The sequence below is a fragment of the Protopterus annectens genome, chromosome 3.part0, assembly GCF_019279795.1.
Source record: "Protopterus annectens isolate FY-2018-M chromosome 3.part0, PAN1.0, whole genome shotgun sequence".
Lineage (NCBI taxonomy): Eukaryota > Metazoa > Chordata > Ceratodontiformes > Protopteridae > Protopterus > Protopterus annectens.
Genome location: NC_056731.1, coordinates 1,540,823,087 through 1,540,843,874, shown reverse-complemented (window position 1 = coordinate 1,540,843,874; position 20,788 = coordinate 1,540,823,087). Strand labels below are relative to the sequence as shown.

Below are 20,788 nucleotides of genomic sequence, written 5' to 3'. Positions count from 1 at the left end.
ATTCATACTCTCCAGTGTCTTCAGGAAGGCTGTGTGGGTTTCCTGAGTTTGAGAAGGTGGTCTGTAGCATGTTACAAACTGTAGGGCAGTTTTACCTATGGTTAATTGCACCTGGATGGTCTTCGATGCTTCGTGCATTGCCACTAACCTGGAGGTGTGGTTATCCTTTATGAATGTGGATACTCCCCCTCCTTTTGTGGTTCGGTCTGGATTTTGGGGCCGGAACGCATGATATGAGGTATAACCTGATAGTGCTGGGGTGCTCTCAGGAGCCTTGAACCAGGTTTCAGTCACAGCACAGACATCGATGTTCGCCATACTGAGGAGGGCTTCGAGGGCGTGCATCTTGAGGTTTAGACTACTGGCATTGAGCAGTATTACCCTTAGTTTTTCTCCATCATTGTTTTCTAGGGCGGTAGGTTTATCATTTGAGCCTTACCTAAAAAAGGCACTATGGGGGTGGCAAGAGCCTTTGCCAATATCTGGAAGCCCAGTGGTGACAGGTGCAAGCCGTCCCTTGCGAAGCAGCGTGGCTTGTCAAGCATGTCATCCCAGGCAGACAGACATTGGATCCCCTTAGAATGACACCAGTAATTAAGCCAATTATTAAAGCTGATCATTTTGTCTCTGTATTGTGGCATCATTCTTGGTGAGAGTAGGATACTGCTCAGGGTCAGGGTCATACCGGCCTGGGCTACATAATCTGAGAGCTCCTCTATGTCTCTTTTCATGTAGTCCAGGGAGGTACGTCTCAGGTCGTTCACACCGGCATGGACAATGACTGAGTCATACTTGTACTTGCTGTGGAGTGACCTGAGTGCTTGTGTTATGTGGCGGATTCTAGCGCCTGACAGGCAGCTTACTGTGATCTTTTCCTTGTTCAGTCTGGTGAGTGGGACGTCAGTGTGTCTGACTATGGAGTCACCTATAACAAGTGTGTCTGGCATTGTGTTTGGCCTTAAGGGCTGTGACTGTTTAGCACACTGACTTTGAGAACTATGTGTTGCATGTCTTATGTCTTGAGGTGGCAGTTGCTTGGGTGTCTGCTTTGGAGGCCTCTGTAGTTTTGGTAGATTTTGATCAGTGCCTCGAGTATGTCTTTGTGTGTTTATGTGTTTGTTTTGCAGTTGTGATAGTTCTATGTGAAACTGGGTTTGTGGTGTGCATGGTTTCCTTCTCCTCCTGTCTGGTCTTGCCAGTCCTGAGTTGAGAGAGCTCAGCCTCCAGTTTGGCTATATAGTTGCATCTCTCACATGTATTTGTGTTTTGTGGGAGAAGGAGTGGGTTGTCTGTGTACATGAGGCAATTGTAACATTGCCTCAAGATGCCCAGATTCACGAGCTGAACAGGAGAGGACGCTAGCAACTGTCCCTTCGACATGCTAGAAAAAGTGAAAAAGTTTGCTGTGTAACTGAGTCAGAAGGGACCTATAGGGAAATGGGTACTCAAGGGGATTCTAGGCTAATGTAGTACTTTGTTTAGTATACAAGACTTTACCTATATAAAAATGTTTTAGGAGCAAGTGCTGACCTTTACCTATATAAAAATGCTTTAGGAGCAAGTGCTGAGCTTTTGAGATAGAGAATAGACTGTTTAGATTGCAAGTAGAGAAGTTCTAAGGGAAAAATTGAAAAGCAGACTTTACGGAGCCAGAAATACTTTAACCTTGTTTAACCGGCACTGCCCGATGGTGCTCTATGGGCAACTCCACGCTAAATCACGCTAAAGCGGGCTTTATAGCAGGGGGTTGAAAAGAGCTAGGAATTGACCCAAAATGGCCAATAGACTACAAGTTTCTGGCTGGAACCACTGCTCTAGGGACAAATAGGCTGCTCAGTGCTCCCCACTCCCACTGGTGAACAAAGAAGCTTCCCTTTATCCAAATAAGGATATGGAATAGCACAGGAACCAAGCCAAAGCCCAGAGATCAGCAAACTCTGAAGACTGGACTATTCTAGTTCAGTAAGGCGGGAAAACAAGATTTTATTTTATTTTTTTTTTGCAGAAAACAGAGGAAAAACAGACAGTAAATGCTTTTAAACGGCTAGCGCACTTGAGTGTGTTAGCCTACAGGTAGAATTAAACAACAAATAACTTTTTTTAAAAGTGCAAAACAGTTAATCAACACAAAAACAGTTTAAATAGAATGCAGAGCTGTATAAACAGGCGAAAATGCAGTCACTAAGCAGTAAATAATCAAAAGCCAGAAAAAATACTTAAATCAGGAAAAAGTCACTCTTTTGCTCTCTGCTTGTAGAACTCTGCAGGACACCACGGGAGCTGTGCCGAGTTGAATACAAGAAAAGCTAAAGCGGGCTTTATTACAGGGGCTGAAAAGAGCTAGGAATTGACCCAAAATGGCCAATAGACTACAAGTTTCTGGCTGGAACCACTCCTCTAGGGACAAACAGGCCGCTCAGTGCTCCCCACTCCCACTGGTGAACAAAGACGCTTCCTTTTATCCAAATAAGGATATGGAATAGCACAGGAACCAAGACAAAGCCCAGAGGTCAGCAAACTCTGAAGACTGGACTATTCTAGTTCAGTAAGGGAAAACAAGATTTTTTTTTTGTTTTTTCTTTTGCAGAAAACAGAAGAAAAACAGACAGTAAATGCTATAAATGCTTTTAAACGGCTAGCAAACTTGAGTGTGTTAGTCTAGAGGGAAATTTAAACGACAAATGACTTTTAAAATGTGCAAAACAGTTAATCAACACAAAAACAGTTTAAATAGAATGCAGAGCTGTATAAACAGGCGAAAATGCAGTCGCTAAGCAGTAAATAATCAAAAAGCCAGAAAAAAATACTTAAATCAGGAAAGTCACTCTTTTGCTCTCTGCTGCTTGTAGAACTCTGCAGGACACCACGAGGAGCTGTGCTGAGTTGAATACAAGCGAAAAAGCTGGCTAACGCTGGCTTTAATACAGGGGGGCTGAAAAGAGCTAGGAATTGACCCAAAATGGCCAATAGACTACAAGTTTCTGGCTGGAACCACTCCTCTAGGGACAAACAGGCCGCTCAGTGCTCCCCACTCCCACTGGTGAACAAAGACGCTTCCTTTTATCCAAATAAGGATATGGAATAGCACAGGAACCAAGACAAAGCCCAGAGGTCAGCAAACTCTGAAGACTGGACTATTCTAGTTCAGTAAGGCGGGAAAACAAGATTTTTTTTTTTTTTTTCTTTTTTGCAGAAAACAGAAGAAAAACAGACAGTAAATGCTATAAATGCTTTTAAACGGCTAGCGTACTTGAGTGTGTTAGCCTACAAGTAAAATTAAGCAACAAATAACTTTTTAAAAGTGCAAAACAGTTAATCAACACAAAAACAGTTTAAATAGAATGCAGAGCTGTATGAACAGGCTAAAAAGCAGTCGCTAAGCAGTAAATAATCAAAAAGCCAGAAAAATACTTAAATCAGGAAAAGTCACTCTTTGCTCTCTGCTGTAGAACTCTGCAGGACACCACGAGGAGCTGTGTTGAGTTGAATACAAGCAAAAGCACTAAAGCGGCTTTATTACAGGGGCTGAAAAGAGCTAGGAATTGACCCAAAATGGCCAATAGACTACAAGTTTCTGGCGGAACCACTCTTCTAGGGACAAATAGGTCGCTCAGTGCTCCCCACTCCCATTGGTGAACAAAGACGCTTCCTTTATCCAAATAAGGATATGGAATAGCACAGGAACCAAGACAAAGCCCAGAGATCAGCAAACTCTGAAGACTGGACTATTCTAGTTCAGTAAGGTGGAAAACAAGATTTTTTTTTTTTTGCTGAAAACAGACAGTAAATGCTATAAATGCTTTTAAGCGGCTAGCGCACTTGAGTGTGTTAGCCTACAGGTAAAATTAAGCAACAACTAACTTTTTAAAAGTGCAAAACAGTTAATCAACACAAAAACAGTTTAAATAGAATGCAGAGCTGTATAAACAGGCTAAAATGCAGTGGCTAAGCAGTAAATAATCAAAAAGCCAGAAAAAAATAAATACTTAAATCAGTTATAGCAAATACAGTTATAACAAATGCTCTGAAATATACTGTATATTTCCAAAATGTTTGAGAAGGACAGTCAGAACACAAGAAGGTTCAGGCGAAAGAGAGAAAAAAAAAAAAGTTTTGTTTTACTTTTTGAAAGGGAAAAAGGAGGAACAGAAGGCCTTATCAAATGCTCTCTCTGTATTAAGCAGAATGAGCTAATGACACTAGACTGGGAGGTGTGTCACTGTAGGGGCGGGCAACTGCAAAGCCACCAAGTATAAGAGCAAGACACCAACAGGGACGGAGGGTGGGACAAAATAAATAGCCTACAAGACAGCAAGCACTACAGAGACAAATGAAAGTTTTTAAACAGATAAGGATTTGTGAAGATACTGAATAGACAAAGTGCTTTATATATATTAAATTGTAAAAACAGTAATCTGTAAAAATAATCAAAAAAATCAAGATACTTATATTTTGTAGCTCAGTTGCAGTCAACAACCTCTCTAGTCTGCATTGTGTGCAAAAGACAGAAACTTTTTTTTTTTACAAGAACACAAAAGAACCAGCCCCCACTAGCCAAGAGATAATTACACAGAGGAGATGTTTCAGTTTACACAATAGCCTACAAGACAGCAAGCACTACAGAGACAAATGAAAGTTTTTAAACAGATAAGGATTTGTGAAGATACTGAATAGACAAAGTGCTTTATATATATTAAATTGTAAAAACAGTAATCTGTAAAAATATTCAAAAAAATCAAGATACTTATATTTTGTAGCTCAGTTGCAGTCAATAACCTCTCTAGTCTGCACTGTGTGCAAAAGACAGAAACTTTTTTTTTTACAAGAACACAAAAGAACCAGCCCCACTAGCCAAGAGATAATTACACAGAGGAGATGTTTCAGTTTACACAATAGCCTACAAGACAGCAAGCACTACAGAGACAAATGAAAGTTTTTAAACAGATAAGGATTTGTGAAGATACTGAATAGACAAAGTGCTTTATATATATTAAATTGTAAAAACAGTAATCTGTAAAAATAATCAAAAAAATCAAGATACTTATATTTTGTAGCTCAGTTGCAGTCAACAAACTCTCTAGTCTGTTTTACATTTTGACCTACACCAATCCTGTATCTACTACAGCAAATACGGTGGTCTTCATGGCATTCCATTTTATCCAAAGGGAAACTAGCTGAAGTTAATTATCTTACTAAAATCACAAAACTGTGGATCTGAAGAATGCCACTCTATTATTATCTGATAACCACTACATCAAAAAACATCTTGTATTAGTAATAGGTTTAGGCAGACCACTATTAAACTTAGGCAGTTTGGAATCACACCAAGGAAAATAAGATATCCCAACCTGGCATGCAATGAAATCCTTAAAGACCAGAAATTAGTCAATATGGGAACCCAATCCATCAGAATGAGATAAATGTGAAAACTGCCTGCTGTGTGAAAAGTTCCTGTCACATCATAAAGTGATTAGGCAAAGGCACATATCGAACCTTACAATAATCTTGCCTGAAATATGATTTATCACAGACAAAAGATAATATTGCATTCTAATCAGCTGCTAACATGGCTGCAAAACTACCTACTTCTGAACTTCCTGATCATTCAAAATTGTTACTTAACCAGAAAAAGGGGCATGCAAAGAACCAATGGTGATTCTGATCACAATGCAACAAGTCCTTGTAAAAGGACCTTTTAAATACACACTGTAGTATCAGTTATCAGAACCTAAGCTTCAAACCTGGGGAAAACTACTAGCCATCATAAATGACATTAATCGATTCCTTTGCTTTGTACTAGTTATTTGATTTATCATACACATTTCCTATAAGCAACAAATGTTTTCATTATGATTATCTTTAAACGTGCTCCTCTCTTTATGTAACACATGAAACCCATTAACATTCAAAGACTTTATTCCAAATTAAGACACACTTGCTTTCAGTATTACCACATTATACTACATGTTCTACGTAAATATTGGGCTGGATATAAATGATGAAAAAGCACAGCTGTCCACAAAAGTGTAAATTCTACATCTGCATTAAACTATTTGCAAAAACAAACTTCATGCTGCATATAATATGAAAGTATATATAAAACAAAACTATCCAAAAGTAAAAAAAGAATAGTGTAAACAAGTTCACGTCATTTTATAAAGTTGGTCTGAATATTAAGGCCTGAGCACAGCAATAGAATTCAGGTTAAAAAAAATGAGAAAGGATACTCACAGCAACTCTCTCTTAGACCCCCGCTGGAGTGTACTAAAGGTTTCTGGCATAGCGTTTCACACAGGGTGCAAGTGGAGTGGAACAAGTACAATATTTTCAATATTCTCCTAACTTTTTTTAATATGGGAGATAAGCTTTCCTCTTTTTGAGAACCACCGCAGGAAACTCAGCATACACCGGAACAGTGACACCTTCCATTATAACATGCAGAACTTTAATAATATCAGCAAAAGACTTGTCACTTTGGTGAAGAAACTTAAACTTAACTAAAACAGGATATGGACTGTACTGGAGTTGCTACCGTCTCATAACTCAATGGCATCTACCAAAAACAAATGCAGACAGCATCAGAGAGAGTAATGTTCATTAAATCTTGTTTTCCCACCTTACTGAACTAGAATAGTCCAGTCTTCAGAGTTTGCTGATCTCTGGGCTTTGTCTTGGTTCCTGTGCTATTCCATATCCTTATTTGGATAAAAGGAAGCTTCTTTGTTCACCAGTGGGAGTGGGGAGCACTGAGCAGCCTATTTGTCCCTAGAGGAGTGGTACCAGCCAGAAACTTGTAGTCTATTGGCCATTTTGGGTCAATTCCTAGCTCTTTTCAACCCCCTGCTATAAAGCCCACTTTAGCGCTTTTGGCTTGTATTCAACTCAGCACAGCTCCTCGTGGTGTCCTGCAGAGTTCTACAAGCAGCACAGAGCAAAAGAGTGACTTTTTCCTGATTTAAGTATTTTTTCTGGCTTTTTGATTATTTACTGCTTAGCGACTGCATTTTCGCCTGTTTATACAGCTCTGCATTCTATTAAAACTGTTTTTGTGTTGATTAACTGTTTTGCACTTTTAAAAAGTTATTTGTTGCTTAATTTTACCTGTAGGCTAACACACTCAAGTGCGCTAGCCGTTTAAAAGCATTTATAGCATTTACTGTCTGTTTTTCCTCTGTTTTCTGCAAAAAAGAAAAAAACAAACAAAAAAAAAAAATCAATCTTGTTTTCCCGCCTTACTGAACTAGAATAGTCCAGTCTTCAGAGTTTGCTGATCTCTGGGCTTTGTCTTGGTTCCTGTGCTATTCCATATCCTTATTTGGATAAAAGGAAGCGTCTTTGTTCACCAGTGGGAGTGGGGAGCACTGAGCAGCCTATTTGTCCCTAGAGGAGTGGTTCCAGCCAGAAACTTGTAGTCTATTGGCCATTTTGGGTCAATTCCTAGCTCTTTTCAGCCCCCTGTAATAAAGCCTGCTTTAGCATGCTTTTTCGCTTGTATTCAACTCAGCACCGCTCCTCGTGGTGTCCTGCAGAGTTCTGCAAGCAGCAGAGAGCAAAAGAGTGACTTTTTCCTGATTTAAGTATTTTTTTCTGGCTTTTTGATTATTTACTGCTTAGCTACTGCATTATAGCCTGTTTATACAGCTCTGCATTCTATTTAAACTGTCTTTGTGTTGATTAACTGTTTTGCACCTTTAAAAAAGTTATTTGTTGCTTAATTTTACCTGTAGGCTAACACACTCAAGTGCGCTAGCCATTTAAAAGCATTTATAGCATTTACTGTCTGTTTTTCCTCTGTTTTCTGCAAATAAAAATCTTGTTTTCCCGCCTTACTGAACTAGAATAGTACAGTCTTCAGAGTTTGCTGATCTCTGGGCTTTGGCTTGGTTCCTGTGCTATTCCGTATCCTTATTTGGATAAAGGGAAGCTTCTTTGTTCACCAGTGGGAGTGGGGAGCACTGAGCAGCTTATTTGTCTCTAGAGCAGTGGTTCCATCCAGAAACTTGTAGTCTATTGGGCATTTTGGGTCAATTCCTAGCTCTTTTCAACCCCCTGCTAGAAAGCCCGCTTTAGCGTGCTTTTGCGTGATTTAGCGCGGAGTTGCCCATAGAGCACCATTGGGCAGCGCTGGTTAAACTATTTGTGGCTCCGTAAAGTCTGCTGTTCAATTTTTCCCTTAGAACTTCTCTACTTGCAATCTAAACAGTCTATTCTAAACAGTCTATTCTCTATCTCAAAAGCTCAGCACTTGCTCCTAAAGCATTTTTATATAGGTAAAGTACTTATATACTAAACAAAGTACTACATTAGCCTAGAATCCCCTTGAGTACCCATTTCCCTATAGGTCCCTTCTGACTCAGTTACACAGCAAACTTTTTCACATTTTCTAGCATGTCGAAGGGACAGTTGCTAGCGTCCTCTCCTGTTCAGCTCGTGAATCTGGGCATCTTGAGGCAATGTTACAATTGCCTCATGTACACAGACAACCCACTCCTTCTCCCACAAAACACAAATACATGTGAGAGATGCAACTATATAGCCAAACTGGAGGCTGAGCTCTCTCAACTCAGGACTGGCAAGACCAGACAGGAGGAGAAGGAAACCACGCATACCACAAACCCAGTTTCACACAGAACTATCACAACTGCAAAACAAACACATAAACACACAAAGACATACTCGGAGGCACTGATCAAAAATCTACCAAAACTACAGAGGCCTCCAAAGCAGACACCCAAGCAACTGCCACCTCAAGACATAAGAGATGCAACACATAGTTCTCAAAGTCAGTGTGCTAAACAGTCACAGCCCTTAAGGCCAAACACAATGCCAGACACACTTGTTATAGGTGACTCCATAGTCAGACACAATGACGTCCCACTCACCAGACTGAACAAGGAAAAGATCACAGTAAGCTGCCTGTCGGGCGCTAGAATCCACCACATAACACAAGCACTCAGGTCACTCCACAGCAAGTACAAGTATGACTCAGTCATTGTCCATGCCGGTGTGAACGACCTGAGACGTACCTCCCTGGACTACATGAAAAGAGACATAGAGGAGCTCTCAGATTATGTAGCCCAGGCCGGTATGACCCTAACCCTGAGCAGTATCCTACCCTCACCAAGAATGATGCCACAATACAGAGACAAAATGATCAGCTTTAATAATTGGCTTAATTACTGGTGTCATTCTAAGGGGATCCAATGTCTGTCTGCCTGGGATGACATGCTTGACAAGCCACGCTGCTTCGCAAGGGACGGCTTGCACCTGTCACCCCTGGGCTTCCGGATATTGACAAAGGCTATTGCCACCCCCATAGTGCCTTTTTTAGGCAAGACTCAAATGATAAACCTACCACCCTAGAAAACAAAAATGGAAAAAACTAAGGGTAATACTGCTCAATGCCAGAAGTCTAAACCTCAAGATGCACGCCCTCGAAGCCCTCCTCAGTATGGAGAACATCGATGTCTGTGCTGTGACTGAAACCTGGTTCAAGGCTCCTGAGAGCACCCCAGCACTATCAGGTTATACCTCATATCATGCCCGCCCCAAAATCTGGACCGAACCACAAAAGGAGGGGAGTATCCATATTCATAAAGGATACCCACACCTCCAGGTTAGTGGCAACGAAGCATCGGAGACCATCCAGGTGCAATTAACCATAGGTAAAACTGCCCTACAGTTTGTAGCATGCTACAGACCACCCTCTCAAACTCAGGAAACTCACACAGCCTTCCTGAAGACACTGGAGAGTATGAATGTCTCTCCAAACACCATCATATTGGGTGACTTCAACTACCCAAACATAGACTAGGAACATTATTCAAGCCCCAACACCCTAGCCCAAAGGTTCCTGGAGTTCATAAACTCAAATGCTATGGAACAACTAGTCACCATTCCCACAAGAGGAGAAAATATACTAGACCTGATCATCACAAACATGGGGACAAAATGCTCCACACCGGAAGTATATCCCTCATTGGTGAGATCAGACCATAAATTAATCTCACTGGAGATCCACATTCCCCCAACCTCAGCAAAAAAGACCACAGTGAAGAACTTCTCAAAAGCAGACTTCACACTTCTTAAGACTGGAGTGGTATCCTTCAAGGCCTCCGAGCCAGTGGAAACCACAACCCACGCTGCTGAAACCCTTACAAATGCCTTCTACGAGCACCTCCAGGAATGTATGGATCAAGCAATTCCTAATAAAATCAAGACCCTTTCCACCAAAGGCAGGCGCCCGGTCTGGTGGACCCCAGCCATAAACAAACTCTACAACAAGAGGAGAAAGCTACTACATGACAGAGCAAAATCCCTAAAAGGGAAGGCATCTCTGATCAATACTAGCAAAAAACTACGATCACTCATAAAATCATCCAAGGCCAACTTTGAGAGAAAAATCGCTAAAGACACAAAAGACAATCATAAGGCCTTCTTTAGCTATGTTAGAAACCTGGGTGGAAACTCCCAGATATGCTCAGAATTAGTCCAAAATGATACAAAAATCACTGAACCCACAGACATTGCCAACATACTGGCAGACAGGTTCAGTACAAATCCCCCCCCCCCCCAAAAGGAGAAATATCTATACCACCAGAGTCTAGCCTCCCAAACATCTCAGATGCCCAGGTGAGAGCTGCTCTCTCTAAAGCAAAAAACAGAGCATCAATGGGACCGGACGGTGTCCCTGGCTGTGTGCTACACGAACTCAATGAGGAACTAAACCCACACATAAGGCTGCTGTTTAATCTTAGCCTTACTACAGGATACGTATCCAAAGAATGGCGTACGGCAACTGTGGTCCCACTCCACAAAGGCGGTGCTTCTACGAACCCTGGAAATTACCGCCCCATAAGCTTGATGAGCCTTGTCTGCAAGGCTATGGAGAGGATCATAATGGAACTCATAAATAAAGACATTGGGGACCTACAGACACTGGATCCTACCCAATTTGGCTTTGTCAAGGGCAGATCCTGCCTCTTGAACTTGGTCGACTTTTTCGAAACAGTCACTAAGGCCATTGATGAGGGTAAGGCAGTTCACACAGCCTACCTTGACCTAGCAAAAGCGTTCGACACAATACCCCACTCGGGCATCATAGAAAAGCTCACCAGCTTAGATGTAAACCCATATGTCACAAGATGGGTTGCAAACTGGCTCAAGGACAGAACCCACAGGGTTAGAGTTGCTGGTGCCATGTCAGACTCTAAGCCGGTCATGAGTGGTGTCCCACAGGGCTCAGTCCTGGGCCCCCTCTTGTTCGGCATTTATTTTTCTGAAGTGCAGGCAAACATAGGGGGATTGTGGCTGACAAAATTTGCAGATGACTGCAAACTGGGCACCATAATTGACACTCCATCAGACACAGACATCCTCCAGACAGGTCTCATAGAAATGGATAACTGGTGCCAGAGCCATGGCCTTAAGCTAAATGCCAAAAAATGTATAGTCATACCCTTTGGGAAAAACAAGGTAACCCCTAATTACTACATAGGTGGTAATCCATTAAACACGGAAGAAGTTATCAGGGACCTGGGGACCCAAGTTGACAGTAACCTCTCTTTTGACACTCACATTGCCAAAGTGGTTAGGAAGACCTTCTACATTGCCCACCTGATCATGAAGGGATTCACATCCAGATCAGGAGAGGTCATTGTACCCCTGTACTCTTCACTTATCAGACCAATGATTGAGTACAACACCCCATTCGGAATGTACCTTACCCGACACTTGCAGCAGTTGGAAAGACCCCAAAAGTTCCTCACCAAAAGGATAAAGGGGCTCAAACATATGTCATACGCTGCCTGACTGAAGAAACTCCAGCTCTATTCAGTCGCATACCGTCTGCTCAGAGGTGATCTGTGCCTGACATACAAGGCCATGTCCAACCCGGAATTAATGGACATGCTCCACCTCAAAAAATCCAAATCCACCAGAGCCACGAGAGCAAGAGACTTAAACCTCAACACGGATATAAATAGGACGTGCTGGAGGGACAGATTCATCACCCAGAGACTCCCTACACTATGGAACAGAATCCCAGTCCATGTGAGGCAGAGCCCCTCACTGACTCTGTTCAAGAGAAATCTTGACGAGTGGATGGGAGATCGTAGGTTTACCCCGGGAATCATCTCTGTGTCACTGCTGGACAGAGGCACAGCAAACTAATGGGTATAGTATTCTCATCCTAAGGGGTGGTGAAAGCCACACACTCTCTGGCTAGGCTTATAAATGCCCTAGGGCAGATAGCCTAGTATGAACCTATGAACCTACAGTAGTAATAATTCTGTAAACATCTTTTCTCAAACAGTAGTATCTACAACTTGGGCATACTAAAGAATTTCAAGATTATTTTCAGCAAGCTCTCATCTCAATATTGGCAAGCTTCTCTCTTTTGTATAAATTGTTTTCCTCTTCTAGAACTTTCAGCTTGTATTAGTAGAATGCTTCTGTGCTAATTACTATAACTCAATCTATTAAGCCATCAGATTTACTTCTGGACTGTCAATTATTTGGCTTCATTTGGCCTCTTGTTCACAGCATCCAATAATTGTCTAATAATAGGGTAAGGAGCTGCAATCTCTCAATATTTGTTGTGGGCACACATACTGCAATCAGAGAATGGAATATGATGAAGATGGCTGTGGTGATTGGACAGGTGGCCACATAAGAGGCTTCCCACTGCACACCGGACAGTCTCAAATCACTCATTTAACTTACACTGATAATCCAGGCTAGTGAAATGTAGAACAAGCTGTTTTACTCTTCAAAGTTCCTCAGCAGAACACCAATATTCTTGCCAAAACTTCTTCCCTTAACCGATTAGGCACAATTCTGTTACCTGCTTAAAATATCAGACCTTAGATAATTTATTGTTTTTTTTTTACTTTAAATAAAAACATACAGCTACATCTGTTTCCTCCGAACAGACTTCTGTTCTGGCTAAACTTTCCTTGCCATATCTTAACCCATCCTCATCCCCAAATGCATAGCTACAAACTTATCAATTTCATTTGCAGGTCCTCTTCAAGTAACTTCACTTACTGTTCTGGTAAATACGTACTATATTTCTCTTATATTACTTTATACTTAATTTCTATATCAGTGTTGTATAGTCTCATTCTGTACAGCCTTGGTGGAGCCTTCCAAAAGAACTTCTTTAATATGTAACATTTTACATTTTTTAACCTTTTTATCCTGATGATATCTATCCACCAACCTTACTACAATGAATCAGAGGATATATCCTTCCCCTGTGGGGTAGATGCCAGTCATAGGAGACTGTAAGCCTAGAAGTCATCAGGGCTTTTAGAGAATTTATGAGCCTAACTCCCACATTAAGTATCGACCTGCATCCTTGTAAATGCATGATTATGTAATGCCTCCCCTTAAGGCCATGCATGTTTGTGCACACTTCTCATGAAGGTTCCCATATATGTCATTTGGCAAATTAAATTAATCAATTTCACAAAAAACTTAAATGCTTCAAATAGTATGGGTAGTGGCACAAGCATCACAGGACGTTTAAACGTTACAGAGTCTTGCGATCATTACGCCTTGCAGTTCTCACCCTAGACTGTATCTTCCTTCACAGTGAGGGCTATACCAATCAACACAGGGTAAATTTTTGAAAGAAGATAGTGTATCATGCGGTTTTATCTGCAGTGGGAGACTAGTCCAGGGGTGACAGTGACACTCAGTAAAGAATCTGCCGAAGAAGGTTTGGTTCTCTTCTTCTGATATGTGTGACACTGTTTGATTTGTAAAGGTACAAAAGATCCTGGACTACTAGGTCTTAGAAGGCTCAGAAGTCAAGGTATAGGTCTCCTCTGAACAAGCTATAAGACACAGAAAAGAGAGATAGTGCTACGACTCTTTTCTGGAAGTTTAGAGACTTTAAACTTATAATCCTATGAACCTTGAGGTCTTTCCAACTGTTTATTATGTCTGGTGACATACATCCCAAAGAGGGCATTGTATTCTATAACTGAATTGATCAGTATTGAATACAAGGGAACAATAACATCTTTTGATCTGCATGAAACAGGAAGCAAAGGAAAGGACAGCTACTGTGGGGAGAGTGAAGAAAGCTTTGGTGTGGAAACTCAGTCAGAATGGAGTTGCTCAGCGGAAATGACCAGATACCAGTGAAATGGTCTCAAAGCATAGACCGAAGGAAGAGGTGACCACAGTGATCACCACAGAGGAGAGGTGGATGCATGTGTGCATCAATGATCTGTTAGTGTACATCATTGAGATGGCAGCAAGCAGGGTAAGGGAGGTTGCAGACAGATGCCAGGGGGTGGGAGGTATCATTCTTAGAAGTGCTACCTACCTATATCATCTGCCAGCACATGAGGAAAGTGAGGATTAGGCAGCATAACGACTGACTGACTTACTGTGAAAGTGAACAAAAAAGGCTTAAAACTTACACAAATATGGAGAAGACCTGGAAGTGACAGCAAATCCTATACAAGGGGACATGCTCTAGCTTAGCCCAAAAGGGACAACAGTAATTAGTGTGGGGTTATAAACATTTCAGCAATCATACATTCAGAGTATGACAGAAGGGAGGGAACAGAGAAAGAAGCAGAAGTGAGGGGAGATGAGGCAATATGCAGAAGGTAAAAAGTGGACAGAGAAACAAACAAGGTTGACTCACACTGTGTCTGGTCAGTGTTACTCTGCAATGCAAGGAGTCTTGTGCAGGACGAATGTGCAGCTACAAGCAATGATTTATGAGGGGAGAGTGGACACTGATATCATTGCAGAAATATAGGCCAGTGACAAGAGGAGGTGGAACAAGGAAGTTTCTAAATAGAAGTTGTTCAAGAATAACAGAACAGGAAAAGGTGAATGTGAAGGAGCAATCTACACAAAGAAAGACATCAGATCAAAAGTCAGAGATGGGGAAGAGCACAGCACCTGTAATGTGGAAAAGGTTCATCAACAGTTAAAAGCTAGAATAGCTTCTGTGGTAGTTACAGTAACGTGATACAGTGTATCATCCAACAAACAGAACAAAAAGGGGCAATGATAAACTAGAAGAAAGAATAATGGATAGGTTTAGGAGAATGAGAACAACATCAATGGGAGATTTGCATTTGTAAGTGGACTGGGAGATTCAGAGTTTCAAGGTAGAGAAGGAACAGGATTTGCTTGAGGCCCTGTATCAAGGAGTCCAGCCAAGTGGTACAGGACTGTACAAGATGGGAATCTGAGGTTTTAAATAAGTAGATTCTGTTGTGCTGGGTAAGGTAGTCAATGGTGAGTTAGAAGACTGACAGTAAACTGACGGAGAAAACAAGCTATGGGTCAGGGATAGACTACTTAGGACTATCAACAATGTTATGAGGATGAAACAAAAAAAGATGAAGGCTAGTGTGACTACATACAAATGCAGAAACAGAAACAGGAGAAAAGATAAGGCCTACAACAGGTGTAAAGGAGGTGGTGGGGAGGTGGTACAGGCACATCATCGGGAGTACATCACAGAGGTAGCAATTATGGGAAATGTTGAAAGAAAGATGAAGGAATCCAGAAAGAAAGCAATTTTCTTTTTACTTACATAGCAAAGATGGAAGGGATGTCAAAGAAGACCAGGAAATACTGAATAAATACTGTGACTTATTCTTCAAAAAAGAAAGCAAGAAGGAGCTATGCCAGGAGGGAGGCAGGGCAGAGCAGAATGAAGAGAACAGTGGCAATCACCAGGACAGAAAAGAAGGAGGTTCAGAAGCAAAAAGATACCCTTATGGAGGACAAACATAAGGGAAAGATGGGCTACCACTCAGAGTCCTCATAAATCTGGCAAATGTAAGGGCAAAAACCCTTGAATGAGATCTTCAACAAACTGCAGACAACTGGCTAGTGCAGAAATGTCAAAGGACTGGAAAATAGTAAGACGGATACCACTGTACAAGAACTGAAGCCATCCCTCTCAACTGTCCAGATTTTCACAGAATGTCCAGATTTTTGCCTCATATTTTTGGTTTGTTCTGCATAAAACCTACAGTTTTATGGCAAACAGCTTAGAAACTGAAGTCACTAAGTAATAACATATTTGAGTTTTGGACTTCATATCCTTCAGAAAAATGTATGCTGACATAAATATTATTATTCTAGAAAATTTTTTAGGTTTGTAACAACAATATTTAAAATCTGTTTCTACTTGTGGGCCTTTGTACCCCCATTATTTTAGGCTTTCTCCAGATTTCTTGCATTAAGAGGTTGAGATGTATGAAGGAAGCAGAAAAAGATATGTGGAACACAAGCCTGTTAGTTTACATACTGAGATGTAATGTCATATAGAGCACCCTGAGGATAAAACTGGCAGCATTTCTAGAGGATAATAATCTCCAAAACAGAAACAACCATGTTTCATGGCCAGAAGGAGCTAGTTAAAATTAACCTAGTTCAATGACATGCTTATAGGTGAAACTGACACAAGAGAACCGCAGGATATAATTTACCTGGACTTCAGTAAGGCCTCTGACAATGGTGCACACAGGACGCTGACAGGAAAATGACAGGCTGAGAGTAGGACCAAGACAGAGGAACTGTACGGCCATATGGTTGAATCATAAAACACAGTTAAATTGGCAATGCCAGTGGTTAGCAAGGTGACTTGCGGAGTACTGCATGGGTCTGTCCTGGGCCCCGTTTCTTCAGTTTGCTCAAATCAAGCATGTTTGAGGGAATATAAGATGATCAACCTCTCTTCTGATGACATAAAGACAAGTACAGCAGTGGAGGATGGGAGAACAGTCTAGCAAAGCACATGGAAATGCTGAACAAGCAGCCAAAAAGGTGGCCCTCAGGTTAAGTTTAAACAAATTCCGGGGACAACAATAAGGCCACAACAACCCAGACTAAAAAAATTAACTGCCAGAGCTGAACCAATGGCAAGAGAGCAAGAAAAAAGATATAGGGATGTTGATCACACTTGGAATGGACTGCAAAGGACATAGTGAGAGAGCAGTGGCAGCAGCAAACAGAATGCTGGAGTATCAGTGTCAGCAGCAAACAGAATGCTGGAGTATCAGTGGCAGCAGCAAACAGAATTCTGGAGTATCAGTGGCAGCAGCAAACAGAATGCTGGAGTATCAGTGGCAGCAGCAAACAGAATGCTGGAGTATCAGTGGCAGCAGCAAACAGAATGCTGGAGTATCAGTGGCAGCAGCAAACAGAATGCTGGAGTATCAGTGGCAGCAGCAAACAGAATGCTGGAGTATCAGTGGCAGCAGCAAACAGAATGCTGGAGTATCAGTGGCAGCAGCAAACAGAATGCTGGAGTATCAGTGGCAGCAGCAAACAGAATGCTGGAGTATCAGTGGCAGCAGCAAACAGAATGCTGGAGTATCAGTGGCAGCAGCAAACAGAATGCTGGTGTATCAGTGGCAGCAGCAAACAGAAAGCTGGTGTATCAGTGGCAGCAGCAAACAGAAAGCTGGTGTATCAGTGGCAGCAGCAAACAGAAAGCTGGTGTATCAGTGGCAGCAGCAAACAGAATGCTGGTGTATCAGTGGCAGCAGCAAACAGAATGCTGGTGTATCAGTGGCAGCAGCAAACAGAATGCTGGAGTATATCCAGAGATTTCAGAAGCAAAGAAGTAATGCTTCATCTCTACAGTGTTATGTTCACAACATACTGTTGCAATTCTGAAGGGCATACCAGAAAAAAGGACCATCAGGTTACTATAAGGAATCCCGAGGAAAGCTACCAGAAGGACCTAGGGGGAGGAAAGTAATATCAGACTATGGGAGCTACAGCTCTCTCTCTCTCTCTCTCTGTCTCCACACACACACACACACACACACACACACACACACACACACACACACAGGATATAAAATATAGTAAAGTGTACACACCCCTGTTAAAATGCCAGTTTTTGGTGATATAAAAAACTGAGACCACAATAAATCATTTCAAAACTTTTCCCACCTTTAATGTTACCTATAACCTGTACAAACAAACTGCTATTGTAGACAAACCCACAAACTCAAGTTCATATGCAAGAGCCCTACAGCTCCATATACATTATTTCCATCTTCAGTGTTCTGATCCTGTTTCAGTTAGTAGCAGAAATTGCAGTGTTCAGAGAGACAAACTGCTATATAGGAAGACACACAACAACTGACCAGAGAACATGAGTTTCCATGAAGCAGTATTATGTCTTCACATAACACCTCTTACCTCGTTATTCATGGTTTGGATCTTGGTTTATTCACTAACACTGATTGCAATGTTCAAGAGTATAAGCTACTGATATTAATTAACCTCCAATCTAGGAGCTTCTTGCAGCCACAAGGAAATTGTTTTGGTGACATAACTTCCGGTCTGACACTAAACTGTGTCCCTATCACTGTGCAAAACCAGTTATTAATATTCATGACCAAAGAGGAGGAGAACTTATAAATAATTAACTAGGCAGGCGGACTCATAACAACTTTCACTTTGCAATCTGTTAGCACACGTTTATTGTGCTACGACTCCGGCATATGAATATGTTTTTAAGCTTTGAAATTTAGCTTTGCTCTGTGTAGCCTTACTGAATACCATTAATGCACTAAGGACTTGTCTGAGTACAAGAATTATTAAATCACTCCCCTGTATCATTTCAAATTATAGCCACGGTGGTGGAGCGGTTATCGTCGTCGCCTTACAGGAAGAGGCTCTCCTGTTTGATTGTGCGGCATCTGCATGTCTTCCCCGCGGTCGAGTGACGTCTAAAGACATGGAGTTAGGTGCGGGAATGGGACCTGTTTTGAAGGTTGGGAGTCAGGTTGGCAACTTGGCACCATAGAAATCTACCGCCAATCGTTAGCGGACCGGAGTTCCGCTGTGGCGACCCCTAACCGGGAAAAGTCAAAATATTTTTTACTGTGTCATTTCAAGCATTGCTTATCGCTGAACTATTATCTTTACGTAAGATATGAAAGTGTTTTCTTTCTGTCTCTCTTCTGTGTTTTTTTAAAGTAAGCAATGAGATTTTTAATGCCCACAGTTGGAAAGATGTGCTGCCTTGGTTCAGTAGCCCTGATTATTTTATTTTACTGTATACTTTAAAAAAATAGCAGTTTTACAAAATATGTAACCACATCTTAACTAGCCTTACTAAAACTATGTACTTGTAAAAACTAAATGCCACTCACTGCTGAAGCAATAGTTAGGGTTACCACCTGTCCCTTTGGTAGACCTTATTTGGGTAGCTGTGTCCAATGAAAAGAACAAAACAATCGTGACTTTTCTCTGACTGTCGCATAAAACTGTTATTCTCTACTTCATACACCTTAATGTAATATAGAGTAATATGTGCAACTCAAATTCTACAACAGTGGACTTTGATGTCCAGTCATTTGCACTGGTTGTGGGTGTACTTTGTATTGCAAAATCCAGTGTTTCTGTGAAAAATGTCCCACTTTGGAAATTAAAAAAATGGTGATCTTTATTAGGCTAAGAACAATGTCCTGTAATGTTGGTCTGATGTGTTAAATACATAAGTTAAAATTTGCCAGGTAGTGCAAAAATGTTTTTCTTCAGTGACCATAAATATTTATGTCTAGCGAAAACAATGTTTACTTGTTAAATGCTTAGCAACTAACTCAAATTATATTCTCAGAAAAGTGGGCTAATTAAGTGCAGTAATGCCAGTTTTGAGGTCAAGATAGATTCCAAGGCAAAATGCAGCCATAAGGCCTTCTCCATCTACGTCAGAAACCTCAAAGGCTGAACTGGTGGTTAATAGTGCCACATTCACTGAGCCAGGTGATATAGTGAATCTACTGACCGACAACTAGCCCCCCTCCCCCCATGAAATACCTTTAACCATAACACCTACAACTATAAAAAGAGAGCATGCCCTGGCTGGTCTCAAGGCCAAGAACACAGCATCGATGGACGAGATAATATTCCAGGATGCTTCCTGAATAATATGACCTATCAGGGCCATTGGAGTTGCTATTTAACCAAAATCTGAAAACAAGCTTCATGCCACTAGAATGAAGGATTGCAATGGACATCCTTCTTCATGAGGGCAGACCATCAACAGATCCTGGAAACTACAGACCCAACAGTCTGACTAGTCTTGTATAAAAAGCCATGGAAAGAATTAGCATGAAAATGAACCAGGACAATGGATGCAAGCAAAAGGGTTACACTGCCTGTTTTGACCTGGCTAAGACATTTGATACCCACTGGACATTGTTAATAAACTTATGGAATTAGGCATAAACCCCTATATAACATGCTGGATAGCCAGCTGACACACAGCTAGGACCCAGGAAGTTAGGATTAATGAGACCACTTCCGCAAAGAGGCTGTTCCCTGAAGGCTCCATGCTGGGCCTGCTCCTGTTTGGCATATACTTCATGGAAGTCAAGACCAATGTCAAAGGCCTCTGGCTAGCCACGTTTCTAGATAATTGCAAAGTGGGAGCAGTGATAGAATCTCCCAAGATGTAAACTTCTTACAAGAGAGTCTTAACGCAGATAAACAACTGTTAGGAAAACCATGGCTTAAAACTTAATGCTAAGAAATGCATTATAGTATCTTTTGGGAAGTCGTGGGTGCCGCTGGAGTGCAGTGGTAGTGTTCTTGCCTCACAGCAAGAGGTTCTCCAGTTTGATTCTCGACTGGGGAGCCTTCTGTGCAGAGTCTGCATGTCATCCCTCCATTCGTGTGAATTTTCTCCGGGTGCCTCAGTTTCCTCCCACATACAAAGACGTGTCTGGAGCGTTTCTCTCCAGGCCTCCCCTAAAAATTGGCTTCATCCCAAGTCAGA

The 20,788-nt window shown here is 41.5% G+C and overlaps 1 protein-coding gene across 1 annotated transcript in view; it reads right to left on the bottom strand.

Annotated features, from left to right (window-relative positions):
* LOC122796832 (zinc finger protein 84-like) overlaps positions 1–18,295 on the bottom strand; it is a 279,258-nt gene extending 260,963 nt beyond the window's left edge. The window contains 1 exon segment of the mRNA XM_044065575.1: positions 18,202–18,295. Coding sequence (XP_043921510.1) covers positions 18,202–18,213 — 12 coding nt within the window. The 5' untranslated portion in view covers positions 18,214–18,295.
* Between the last annotated feature and the right edge of the window lie 2,493 nt (positions 18,296–20,788).